This window comes from Ischnura elegans, chromosome 12 (assembly GCF_921293095.1).
Source record: "Ischnura elegans chromosome 12, ioIscEleg1.1, whole genome shotgun sequence".
Taxonomy (NCBI): Eukaryota; Metazoa; Arthropoda; class Insecta; order Odonata; family Coenagrionidae; genus Ischnura; species Ischnura elegans.
The window spans coordinates 87181675-87195835 of NC_060257.1; the positions used below are offsets into that span (position 1 = coordinate 87181675).

At 40.9% G+C, this 14161-nt stretch overlaps 1 protein-coding gene across 1 annotated transcript in view; it reads left to right on the forward strand.

Annotated features, from left to right (window-relative positions):
- The first annotated feature begins 418 nt into the window (after positions 1-418).
- The window catches only part of LOC124169315 (chitin synthase chs-2-like), an 83220-nt gene continuing 69477 nt past the window's right edge, over positions 419-14161 (forward strand). The window contains exons 1-2 of the mRNA XM_046547898.1: positions 419-535; positions 6169-6262. Coding sequence (XP_046403854.1) covers positions 523-535; positions 6169-6262 — 107 coding nt within the window. The 5' untranslated portion in view covers positions 419-522. The remainder of the gene's footprint in view (positions 536-6168; positions 6263-14161) is intronic.

Sequence of the window (14161 nt, forward strand, 5' to 3'; positions counted from 1 at the left end):
GATTTTTCATTTCTTTTTCTCTTTCAAAATATGAATTAATCATTGAGCCAAGAAACTAAAATTCTGAACCTTTTTTTAATTCCATTCCGATCAATATGGAGTCATTCATTAGACCTCGGTCTCCTGTTTATACACTTCAATTTTTTTTACCATTACTTCCATCCATCCATTTCCACCCGGAGTAATCAAACTCTCTCCAACCTACCTGATAAAATGAATTCGCGAGCTGAACGATATGAGTCATTTCGTTTTTCCTTCTTGAGACGTTTTTTTTATCTGGTTTCATCAATAATTTCGTCCTTCGTGTTATGCAGTCCGAGATTTCTGCCTTATCGCCCATTAAGCCATTATCAAAAGGAAAATTAGCGGCCTGATTGTACATTTATCAGCATGAAACAAATATTTTGATTTATTTGGTCAGTGTCGATTAACCAGCCTAGTGGGATGGCGAGGATACCGCACCAGTCTAAGTGAGATATATGTGTCTTACTGTTGAGAAGGAAACAAATAAAGGATATCACCATGGCGAGGAGACGTAAGTACTTTTATTTTTTTATGATATATATTTGTAGTGGTAATTCCATTTTATAATCGTTAAGAATAATGCGATAACTAACTTCGTCAAAAACGTTTGTGCAAAACCATTTTCATGGCTAGGCTATTATCAGCTTTTTTGTAGATTTTACGACACCTTTCTGGTCTAAATTTCTTTGATTTCTTAACACTTTCCAAAGAAACTTTAACACTGATCGGACGGCAAGCTCTTATGTCGAGCGGGACAGTTTACCATTTGGAAGCCAAATCTTATAGGAACTTGATGGTTTAGCTTTGTTCAGCTTCATATGCCTCTGACTGCGGGATTAGCTTGATATTTTTGATGAATCACGAATTATTTACGGTATCTAATGAATATTAACTATGTTTACTGCTTCTGCACAGAAATTAAATTCCAGGTAATCGTAGTATATAGGAAAGCGTGGTAGCTTAGTTGTTAGGCGTGATGTTTGAGGGATCCTGGGTTCAAATCTCGTCTAAAAAAACCCTCCCCAAATGAGATTCTCGAGTGGTCCAATGAAACGAACTGGCTCTCCTACCCTGAAAGTGCGACATTCTCACGACTTTGGCTTAGTTTTAGGTGAGCTCTACCATTACCCATCAACATTAACCTTCGGGTTGAATCACTGAGTGAGTGAGTGACCCATTATCGTAGAATATTCCCGCCCAGTTAAGGAAAATAACTACTAAATTTGTAATTGGATTTTTCAAAATACGAATAAATTGTGACGATGGTATCACCTTCAATTCTGAGCTTCAGATGCATGGAATTTCATTTTATATCGCCCGAAAATTCAATAGAATGGGTCTCGAAATGAATAAATGTAGGGGCAAGTCATGTGCATGGTATCGAATCGAGTTACATCGAGCTAAGCCTTCAGTGGGTGCATTAACGTCTATACAGCTGCAAGTTTCGCACGTCTTGGCGTGGCATCATTGACAGTCAAGCTGTTTTTATTTTGCCGGAAGCGTAGTCTTAACTTGACGTCTACACGACTCCGTGAATACAACTGCTCTGGCGGAGTGTTCCTTCTCCTTTCTTGCTCTTACTGATTGGCTGTAATTTCACCTTATGAAGGGATACAATAAGTCACTACTGCCATGACACTCTTATCTCTACAGTTGTCACAGAATCATCGCATGCAATTTAATCCTTTCAAAAGGTGATTCTTCCGATTACAGAAATTAGTTTAATTATCCAATTCAATAAGTTCTACCGATTCAGGTGTGATATAGTTGAAGTTCGACTTATTGTAATGAAAGGTAGTTACACTTTTCCCCAATTATTTATTGTTACAGTGATTTATAATTGTTTTCAATAATTTACTATTTCAATGCCATAGTTGTTGCTCTTTTCCGCAATAAGATATTTAGTTTAATGAAAGCTTGTAGCATCTACACCACGTTGTATATCTGACGTAGTGTCACTAATGGTAGGTTTGTTTTTCATGAGGACAGCTTCAGCGAGTGGGAACATAGTCTTTAACAAACCTTTTACTGGCATCTTCTATTTTTAATTCATCATTTGATGAGAATCTAGGACATCTCGTCAGACGTTTTATAAAAGGCGATTGGTATTTAAGGTTTATCTAGCGTGCAGTGGCTTTTTAATTACTTTCCATGTTTGTTTGCGTATCAGCAGTAAGGAAACAATTATCAGATCACATAATTAGTCCTTTGTTTCATAATCAATCAATCTTAACTTCAGGAAGACCTCAACGTCTTCCAAATTCGATTGTTGAATTGAACTGCGAATTACCGTATCGGCACGAATCTAACATGAGGTTTTTCCCCCCTCACAATATATGCTGAAAGTAGCGTTCGTCTTACATTCTGATGCAAAATTCTCCACTTAAATTTTAAATTGGATATTACTCGACCTCTGTTGCTGGTTGCATGGTCTACATTCGGATACCTGTTATTGTTGCGTGACAGATTTACAGCGAAAAACCGACGTTCAAAATTGATATATTATACTTTACCATATTTCATTTTACGTTTATATGTGATATCAAATATATCTTTCATTCGTTGTCAACTGGCCAAGGTTATGCCAGCACCGCTACGTCGCGAAGTGCAATTCCATTCCCGAGTTCGTCTGCTTTACCTTGGATTTGGCTTATGTTAGAAAAGTATCCGTTTTTCAATGTCTTTGAGCCTTAATTATCATTTTTTAATCTGTTAATTAATTTGCAAGCTGTTACTGACGCGAGATTTCTTCACCAACGCACAGGAGGCTGAAATCTAAAAATAAAAGGCGGACAAAAGTCCAAAATGATATTTTTTGAGGTAGGGACTTCAATCTGAGCGTAAATACTTATAAATGATTACTAACTATAAACGTATGTGCCATTTTACATGAATATGAACCGTTGCTGAGACACAGTGGCCCCTAACATGACCAATATTTAAAAAACACGCACGATCTCGTTTTTCTTCGAAAACCTATGAATTTAACCATGTGGTATTGCGTTTGTATTATTTTTATGGAATAAAGAACGTAATATTCCTTTTACCCGATGCTTTGCCTATACTTTTCAGGAATTTTGAAGATTTTGGCTCTCATTTGACTGCTTTTACAACTCAAAAATGGCGGACCCGTTTTCACGTGAAATTTGACATAAAGTAGACGTTATCTTTCGTTCACGAAATATATAACTCGGGAAATTCGCATCACGGTGTAAAGTAGAGACTTCTGAAGAATACTAAGCAGATATCTTGGAAAAAAAGTTTGCGACGAAGGTTATGAGAGTGATTTTTCGATTAAGAGTCAAGGGTGAGCTACACGCCGCGGGACCCTGAGGCTCGGTAACCGGCTCGAGGCCCTGATGTAGTAAAAGTTACATCAGGTGTTCCACAAGGAAGCGTAATCGGCCCCCTTTTGTTTATTACATACATTTATGATCTCTGCTCCCGCATTAGCAGTAAAATACGTTCATTTGCTGACTATGCTGTCATCTATCGCGAAATTAGTGATCACTCTGACTATGAAATTCTATCATCGGGCTTAAACAACGTTCTTTTGTGGAGCCAAGAGTGGGGATTCGAATTTTATCTGAGCAAATGCATGACGGTACATTTCTTGCGGAATTCTTCCAACTGTAACCATGTTTATGCAGTAGATGGTATTAACATCAAGTGGATGGTATCAACAGACGAAGTGAAGTACCTGGGAGTTACGATAACCTCGAACCTCTCGTGGGGAACACATATAAGGAATGTAAGATTTAACACTTTCCCGGCGAACAAAAAGTAAAAACTCTTCTCGGGATACCGTGCGGGTAAGATTATGAGGCGCCTATGAGGCGCTCTCATATAATCTTACCCGCGCGGTATCCCGAGAAGAGTTTCTACATTTAAGGAATATTTGCGGAATAGCCCTGAAGGAATTAGGATTTGTCAAGCGTATTGTGGGAAAATTTTAGGATGAGAAAGTAAAAGAAAGGTGCTATTTCACACTCATCCGACCGCACCTTGAATATGCAGCGAGCGTATGGGATCCGGTGCAAACAGACTTAATCCGCGATATGAACAAAATACAAAGGAAGGCTGCGCGGTTCGTCAAAAACCGCTACGGGCGTACAGACAGCGTTACCCAGATGTTGAGTGAATTAGGCTGGGAGCCGCTTGAGACTCGGAGGCTTCGCGCTAGGCTTAGGTTGCTTGAACAATTGAGAATAGATATCTTTAAGAGCGACACGGAGAACATAATATTAGAGCCACACTATATTTCCAGGTCCGATAGAATCGATAAATTGAGATAGATGTTTCGCCGATCGGATAGATATGGGAACAGGGGCGGATCCAGGATTTCTTTCTGGAGGGGCACAAGCAAGGCAGTATCCAGGATTTTGTTCTGGGGGGGGCACAAGGATACCTCGTAATACAAACGAACGCAATGTTAATGGGACCGTGTTAAAAATCTTGCATATTTTTTAGGGTCTGGGGGGGGCACGTGCCCCCGTCCCCCCCCCCCCCCCCTCCGCCCATAGATCCGCCTATGTATGGGAATTCGTTTTTTCCCCGAACCATAAAGGACTTTAATAAACGCTAGTGCCAACTTCGTTAGAGCACTTCATTTTTATGTGTACATGGCTGATGTCCTAACACCCCCTGCCACACGCCTTTTAGATACGCGTGACACACGTTTTTTAGACACGCCTGAAGATGGCTTGCGGGGTATTATGTAGATGTAGATGCACATGTAGAACCGAGGTCGATGTTTAAAGTTTTTTGAAACTTTATTCTCGAAAATCGTCGTTTTAGGCACGGAACCTAGTCATTATTGACCTAAAACACAATACTGATGACATTGACAAGGATTATGGATGGTTAAGAATTAAGTCGTCGAGCTAAAGAGAGAGAAAAATAAACTGTTTTCGCGAAAGGCAGCTACCTATACACTTTTTCCCTATCCACCCTCGCCGGAGGGTCGCGAGGACAGGGGTGTTTTTATGACGACGCACAGCCTTTTAAGGAATTTAACGGATTCTTCGTCTATAGTTGGTACTAATCCTTTAAAATTATTTACGCTAAGTTTTGAGTCTCTGTCTCAAAAAACGTCATTTTTGACTTTTGTACAGCTTTTTTCTATTTCAGTCCTCTGTGCAACGGCTCAAAAATAAAATTAATAACTTAAGCATTTGTTTACGCGAAAAGCCTATTCAACCTTCACTGGCTTAAGGAGTTTTTTCCTCACTGGTCATAACATTCACATTTCCGCCGTCATTTACTCTCATAATTTTCTTTTTCGCGACATTTATTTTCATAAACCCAGGATCAGAGTTTTAAAGTACAGTCTCTAGCATCTTTAGATAAAGTCCTCTAAAATCAATTGAGAACATATGGATAATCTCTATTAAATATATAATACGGAAAATGTGATTACAAAGGTTTCCAAGAAAAATCAAGGAAATATATCCTTTAAGTGCACCGAGATATACTTTTTATCGTTTTTTTCTGACGCCACGGGTCAATATAGATTCAAATCATGTTTTAAAGAAGTCAGAAATTTGAGATAAAATTCTTTCGAAGATTTCACTTCTCTAAAAACTCCCACTCGTCCCAAATCCATGTAAAATGAGCGGACAATTTAACGGACGTAGTAATATGGCCTATCTTAGACGAGCGATAACTGTTTCAACCATACTAACCATTACCCTCTCTTCTACATCTAGATTAGTTTGATTGCAGTTAGGTTAGATTAGTGTAGTGATTAGTGACTCGGAGGCTGCGCGCTAGGCTTAGATTTCTTAAACAATTGAGAATAGATATATTAAAGAGCGACACGGAGAACATAACATTAGAGCCACACTATATTTCCAAGTCCGTCAGAAGCGATAAATTAAGAGATTTTTGCCGAACGGATGGATATACGAATTCGTTTTTCCCCCAAACCGTAATTGACTTTAGTAAATGCTAGTCGTAATCTTGTATGAGGAATTGCTTTTTATATTAAACGGCTGGTGTCCTAACACCCTCTGCCACACATCTCCTTAGGCAGCTTGCGGGGTAATAAGAAGATTTAGGTGAATTTATTGCGTAGCCAGGTCCTTAGAATTTGTGCCAAATGATTGCTGGTCTAAGGAATGTGTATTTTTTTATTTCTTGCAGCGTCGACCATGATCTTCGGGAACACCCTGGATGACGTGGACGAGGAAGACGAAGAGTATTCGGATGATGAGTCCACGTCCCTCATGCAGGAGGAGTAAGTACTATCGACATTCTCATAAGACCTTCACTTTTCTAGTGCATGCGTGTTTATCATACCTACCCACAGTTTTGGTGAAAGCGAAACTCGAAGCAATCGGCACGGTTGACGCATGAACGGAATTAGTACGTCATTTGAGATTTACGATCTGAGATGGTGCAATTTGTTTGACGCGCATATCTCCATCTTCAATTCGACTCCGCGATTTCGTTCACTTCAAGAGGATATCTCCGTGATATCTTCGTGACTTACAATAGATTAGACTGTCAGGTCACCCGGTGTTACTCTGGAGGGATAGTACCCAGATAAGTGGGAAACTTAGAATTCATGGTAACATGGCAGGATTTTTAGGGAAAGGAATAAAGCAGACATGATGATGGTATGCATATGTAACAGCAAACAATGGAAAAACGATTTCCGTATAACGCGCCCGGGATCGGCTTATACCATAGCCTCCCAGATACCGGGTCTACACTAGTACCTTAAGTGACCACTTAAGTTGGCTCTCTATTTAAGGTGGTAATGTAGGTGTCATCAGCTTCCTTTAAGTACACCTCCACTTAAGTCACCTAGAATCCATACTTAAATTCCGTAGGCAACTGTTTCCGCACGGTTGAAGCTCTTCCAGTGTTATAAATGGCATATGATAATACCCATCCCACCCCTGACTTGTCCCGTTGATTATGTTCTAAGTTGTGCTGTATTCCATGATGTGTTTATTGAGCGTTCTATTTCGTTACTTAGCGTTCTAGTGTTGGGGTTATTAAATCGACGAATTTATTCTGTTGAGTTTCTCATCTCATTGTTTGTTTTATTTCCGTGAAAACTAATTGCTATGCCTGTTGCTCACGGTGAAACCCGTTATATAAAACTTAGAAACGATTTAAGGAATTTTAAGATGAGACGACGACAGAGGATCCGGTGAAACAGTTAAGTTTCCATGGTGTCGTAATTGAAAATAACGTAAACGAATGCACTTAGTGAAATCCCTCACACTGCTATTGAAACCATTGCATAGGGCTTCAATTTTAGTCCTGGGGATGCCGAGGGGGATAAGATGGCGATTTAATTGGACGTGGGAGGAATTGAACGTTAAAATTTAACATTTATGGTTTTAATAAAGTAGTGGAATTTGACGAAGTATTTTCGTTTACGTTATGAATACGTCATTCCAAGAAGTCAAGCTTAGTAATTCTAAATTCCTGCGGCTCCATCACCTCTCGCCAAATAGCGTTTACTCAGGGATTTAAATCGGTCTTTCCTTTTAACCTTCTAAATCCAAAATGGTTAATTCACGGAGTTTGGAAGTTAATTTCAAATATCCGTGGCTTACGATCACAAAATCACTAATTGCTCTCCTAGATCTTCATCTGTCAACATACCTACACACCACACTTAAGATTAGTCTTAATTTAAGTCACTTAAGTTGAGTATGTAGTGTAGACAAGGCAAGAGAGAAGGCCCTATCGCTGGCGTGTGACGTCACTCATCGTAGTGCTACCGCCAGACCAAGTAGCAGAGTAGTAGTCTGCCACGCTGGTTCAGCCGCCCTAATGAAAAGATAATTGATATCTAACTTACTCAGTAAACAAGAAAATAGTGTGCGGGTTCCGAAAAAATAATTACACGCATGAAAAAAAAATATTTTCAAACTGAAATGATTCTTAATATTGCGTCTGATCCACGTTTTATATAACCTCACCGTTCTCCAGAAAACAGAAAGTATGTTATACCTGATTCATTGACCAGTCACGGTATCTTATGTTATGGAAGTTAAACAAGAAGTATTTACACCGAAAATAAAATATTTGTTAGTTTAAAGTATACCGGGACTAGCCGCGGTGATAACTTTTACGGGAGTCACCCGCCGAAAAAAATATTTGTTGTTAAGTCTTGGCTTAAACGCTTAAAATCCTACCCTAGAGCCTGACGAAATAAGATTATTTAATGATAATTGCCAGTGAAACATAAGTCCGTTGACACAACTGCTATTATAACGCTCGAACTAATCATAATGCAAGCAAAAATTACGTATTGCCCAGTCTCACTTACTAAAACGTACCCGTACCTGTCGCTTGAGTATTTGAAATATTATTTGGGATGAGCAAAAGTCTCAATATCACTCCAGTAGACGTTTCCATCTAATAAAAAATCTGAAAGTCATGCCAAATCACCAGCATAAATAATTGTATAGAAAAACATGATATCTCTTAAATTACACTTCATATCTTACTTACTGTGCATGAAGTCATCACCACAAGGAATTTTATAGTTGCAGGAAAGAAAAAAACAAAAATAAAATAGAGATATTTTATATCTTCATTAGTCAATCACAATAATATCTGCTATGTTTTCTATTTATCCTTATCTAGTTTGGCGAAACAAATACTGCCATTCTCTTTTGAACAAAAATTATTTAAAAGTGCATTGTCAGAAGCCATAATATCTATCTTCAATAGTTTCTCCGACGAATCTCCATTGTCACATCAACCACTCACAAAACACAAATCCACATCCACCATAGTTCTATGTGTCACTTCTACCACTATGCCTTTCTGTCTTCTAGATGATAGTTCGGTTACTGTGAAGAAATGGCACCTCCCTCCAGTCTGGGCACCTTTAATTTAACACGAATCTTCCCCATCTTCTCATGCAAGGCCACAGATTTTTTTCTGATATCACTCGATGTGATCTCTCTAGGTGGCTATGCTTATTCCCCACTCCAGAACATTGATCGGTATGAGTCCTCAGGGGCGCAGCTAGGAATTAAGGCTGGGGGAGATTTCGGTGCAACTAATACCGGGGCGTGTGGGGGTATGGAATACCCACCAGGATAAGCGGTAGGTGCGAGATCAATAAATTGCGGAATTTTAAGATAAACGGTTCAAAATGGTGAGTTTCACGGCTCTCTGAGGGATATTTTATTAATCCTTACACTAGTATATAAATAATAATTATCCAATTTAGTAATATGGATTAAACTTAAAAATTTCTCTGAGCTCTGGGGGGGGGTTTATCCCCCAAAATCGCTGCGCCACTGTGTGTCCGTACGTGTGTAAACCAATACTTAGACACAAGAAGAGTGTGTCTTGTGAACTCATATCCTACCAAAAAGGTTTGATTATTAGAATAGGATTATTAGGTGAGTGTAGTGTCCTTTGAGTTATGTTTTCCCTTTGATCGAGTGAAGAGGTATGTCTACCCGTAAAGGATGTCCAACCGCAGAATTTGAATGACGTGACTCTTAATGGGAAAACGACGCAAAGGACCCGTCGGACACTACCAAAAGTAGCGCTACGAGGTTCGTGAGTATGACATCCATCTATATACTAACTTCGGTCGCAGTCGTATGAAAACGCATAGGGGACAAACTGATATCCTCTTTTACATGAATAGATAAATTACCTCGTATGATAGACGTGATTACGTGACGATAATAAAGGAAATAGACTGCGAAACATAAATAAATTTAAAACAATTCTTTCCTCGAATGAGGATAGCAACGTTGTCTCCATTCATAAACTTTATGGCGACACTCGCTAGGGCTAATCATTGCATTTCATCGTTTTTCATCCAACCTTTTTTTACCTGATTTTCTATAGTAATAATTATTATTATAGTATTCTACCGATAAAGGTATGTTTTCCATGGAGTATTCGAGAGTATTATCTGGGAGCCTCCCCTTCCTTCCAGCACTGCCTTCTTTAATTCACTGTAAGGCCTACTCTCTTTCAATCTATCTAAAAATCCTATTCTCTTCCTTCCTCTCCCTCGTTTCCCTAACATTCTGCCCTCCAACACCATTTTCAACATCCCCTCGCCGCTAAGTACTCCCTGCATCCATACCTTCTGTCTCCTGCGTATCTCATCTAAAAGCTGCTTCTCCTCGCCAACCATATCCAGCACTTCGTCGTTCCTTATCCTCTCCGTCCATTTCACCCTCTCTATTCTTCTCCATACCCACATCTCGAATGCCTCCAATATTCTCTCGTCTTCTTTCCACAGTGCCCACGTTTCCGCACTGTAGAGAGCTACACTCCAAATCAAACTCTTTACTAACCTTTTCTATAAGCTCTTACATAATGATCCTCTCAGAAGCTCCTTCCTGTTCATGAACGCCTCCTTAGCTAATGCTATTCTCTTCCTGATGTCCTTACTACTGTATCCGTTTTCCTCTAACGTACTGCCTAAATAGTTGATTTGCTCAACCTGCTCAAGTTTTTCACCACCCACCTTTACCTTGAGTCTCACATTCCTCGCTCGTGACGCTTTACAAAACCGCATAACCTTAGTTTTCTTGTGATTAATCCTCATCCCATACTCCTCGCAACGTTCGTATAACGCATCCACTAGAGCCTGAAGCCCCCTCGCTGACTGGCTGATCAACGCCTGGTCATCCGCGAATATCACTGATTTGAACATCATTCCTCCCACTTTTATCCCAGCTTCTAACTCATCCCACGCTTCCCTTACCATCTCTTCAGCGTACACGTTAAAGAGCAGCGGCGATAGAGGACAGCCTTGCCTCACACCTCGGCCAAAGCTTGCCCACCCAGATTCTCCGTCCGCTATCCTCACTTGCGCAGTCAGGGTCATATACAGGTTACGAATCAGTCGTCCATCCCTCCAATCTACACCTATTCTCTTGAGAATATCCATTAACTTTACCCAGTTCACCCTATCAAACGCTTTTTCATAATCAACGAAACACGCATATACGTCCTGGTCATATTCTAGGTTCCTCTCCTCGAGGGACCTCATTAATGCTATTGCATCACGAGTTGACTTCCCTCTTCTGAAACCAAACTGATCTTGGCCCAAATACTCGTTTGCCCTCGCCTCCATTCGTCTGTTCAATATCCTCAGCACCACTTTCGCCGCGTGCGATATTAGGCTGATAGTCGTATAATCTCCGCATTCCGCACATGTCTTCTCTTTCGGAAGCGGAATTAAAACCGTCTTCACGAAATCCTCCGGCCAACATCCCTCCTCATAGATCCTGCACACTAGTTCGAAAAACCTTTTCTTACCTTCCTTCCCTAGATTCTTCAGAAGCTCACACGGTATATTGTCCACGCCTACTGCTTTCCTAGCCTTCATATCACGAAGTGCTCTCTCTATTTCCGAATCTAATATCTCCGGCCCAAGATTATCCTCCTCCACTGCACTTTCCTCCTATAGAGTCAATCTCTCTGGTCTGTTCATTCCGTCATACAGGTCCTCCACGCATTCCTTCCACCTACCCTGTACCTCTTCTCGCTCGGTTAGCATCCTACCATATTTAGTCTTAATTTTAGACATGGCTTGTCCTCTTTTGCCGCCCGATAGCGACTTAACTTTGGCGTACAACGCGCCTACTTCTCCATTCTTCTGGAACCTTTCCATTTCCTCACATTGTCTTTTCCACCAAGCCTCCCTTGCCCTCTTAGTTTCACGTCGTAATCGATTATTCAATTCCCTATACATTCTTTTGCCCTGTTCTGTGCCCACGTTCTTCCACTTCCTCCTCTGCTCCATTTCCCTTATCATGTTCTCCGTTATCCACGGCTTCTTCATCCTTCTACTGTCAACGTAACCAATTGACTACTCCGCCGCTTTGACTATTCCCCTTTTTATTATTATCCCATCTTTCCTCAACAGTCTTGGTGCTGTCAATGCCCCGCATACTAATGTCCACTAGTTCCTGATATTCTCTCCTCATACTCCCCTTCAGGGCTTCTACGTTCCATTTCTTCGCCTTCCTAACTTTCATAAGTCTTTTGAATCTTACGTTGCATTTCATGAGCACTAGATTGTGGTCCGAATCCGCTGCAGGGAAGCTGCGCGAGTTTTTCACAATATTCCCAAACCTCTGTCTTACCATAATGTAGTCTATTTGATATCTCCCCACATCCCCTGGACTTTTCCATGTGTACCTTCGCCCTTTATGATGATTGAACCACGTGTTTATGATGAATAATTTGTTTCTCCTACAAAATTCTGCTGCTTTCTCTCCCCTGTCGTTCCGTATTCATAGACCAAAATCTCCTATTTCGTTTCCATCCCTCCCTTTCCCGACTGAGGGGTTCCAGTCCCCCATCGCTACCAGATTTTTCTTACCCAGTGTGTCTCTAATTATTTCCTCGAGCTGTTCATACACCTCGTCTACTTCTTCCTCCCTATGATTGCTAGTGGGCATGTAAACCTGGACCACCACAAGGTTGGTAGGCCGCGCTTCAATTTCTACCACCAGAATCCTATCGCTTACCTGGTCTATGCCTACCACACGCTTACCCATCTTCCCGTTTAATACTAAAGGTACCCCTCGCTGGCTTTCTTCCCCTCCACAATATATAACCCTATACCCATCACTCCAATAATCCCCCCCATCCCTCCACCTCACCTCGCATAATCCTAAGATGTCTATCCTCCCTTTATCCATTTCCCTTTTGATATTTTCTTATTTCCCCGCCCTCATCATAGGCCTCACATTCCACGTCCCTAAATTTACAGCCGACTTCTTCTTCTCCATCTTCTTGGTCTTCTTTTCTTCCTTCTTTATTGCTGCTGCTGATGATGATGATAAGTCTCTGCAAGGATTTCGCATGTTGACGAGCCCGAGGACCTTGCCGACCTCGCTGCCGTGACCGACACCCGCCCTTTGCGGACGGGTCCCGGGCGATGAGATTCCGAGGCTCATTTGGTTATACTCCATGTTTTCAGGGAAGAGGTAGTTGGTAGGGTTTCTCACTTCCATTCCAACAGTGTTTTTCAGGTGACACCATCACGTTGACTACCTTTCGTCTGGCTCCTACCCTTCGACCTATCTGGCATGGGTGGCCCTACGGGGAATAATTTAGAATCAATCCCGCCAGTGCAGCTCTAGGGGTCATAGGAACGCGCAAGCTTTTCCACCGCGACAAGGTTGTAGCCCAAGGGAAAGGATTTTTAAGATAAATGGTTCAAAACGGTGGGTTTTACGGCTTTCTGTGGGGTATTTCATTCATCCTTACTCTATTCTATTAGTGATATTAAGCTAATTAAGTTAAATGGATTATACTTAAAAATTTCTCTGAGCTGTGGGGGGGTTTTATCCCCAAAAAACCCTCCTCGCTGCGCCAAGAAGATTGTTTTGTTGATTGAGAAGAGCAGACGCGTTTGGAGCTTCATATCCCATCTCTGCGTGGACAGGATTTTTATCTTTCCCTTTGCAAAGGAATACATAGTCTTCTTTTATAATTCATTCATCTTTGTATGAGCAGTTGCTAACATGCGTATACGCACGCGCCACCACTGCGTAATATGCAGCGTTAACTGTCTCTCTCCTAGAGGAACAAAATTACTTATGGACCACTCATTTGCTGTCGAAAAAGACTATGACCACTGATTTCACTTTTGATTGGTTCAGTCTCACCTTTTTGGACGATAACCTCCTCCCGGTACTTCTTACAGGCCTTTATTCACCTCAAAACTCGTGAGTAAGACGAAGCTAAGCCTCGCGGATCGTTATGTTATGCTCTCAAGAGTTTTTTTTTCTATTTATTATAAAACTTAACCTCTGATCGATTTTCGAGATCATATTTTTCGTGACACTGTCGACACGCAGAGGTTTGCCTCTTTTGATATTCTGTCCCATTAATTGGATGTACGGCATACTACTTCCACTTTATCTACAAAATGTCTATTTCACATGCCATCCAATGCTCGGCAATGGTCGACTTGGACGGATAGGCCAGGGTCCGTGAAGGACAAGACACGACACGCTCCCAAGATGCACTTCAATTAGACCATCTCGGTTCCCGCCTGGCTGCTGTTAACGTTGTGTTTACGTTCAGCGTGAGAATTAATTTTAGAAAAAAAACAGTTGTTGTAGTGATACACATCGCTCCAGTTCTACGAAAAAGATGGTAAGACTGT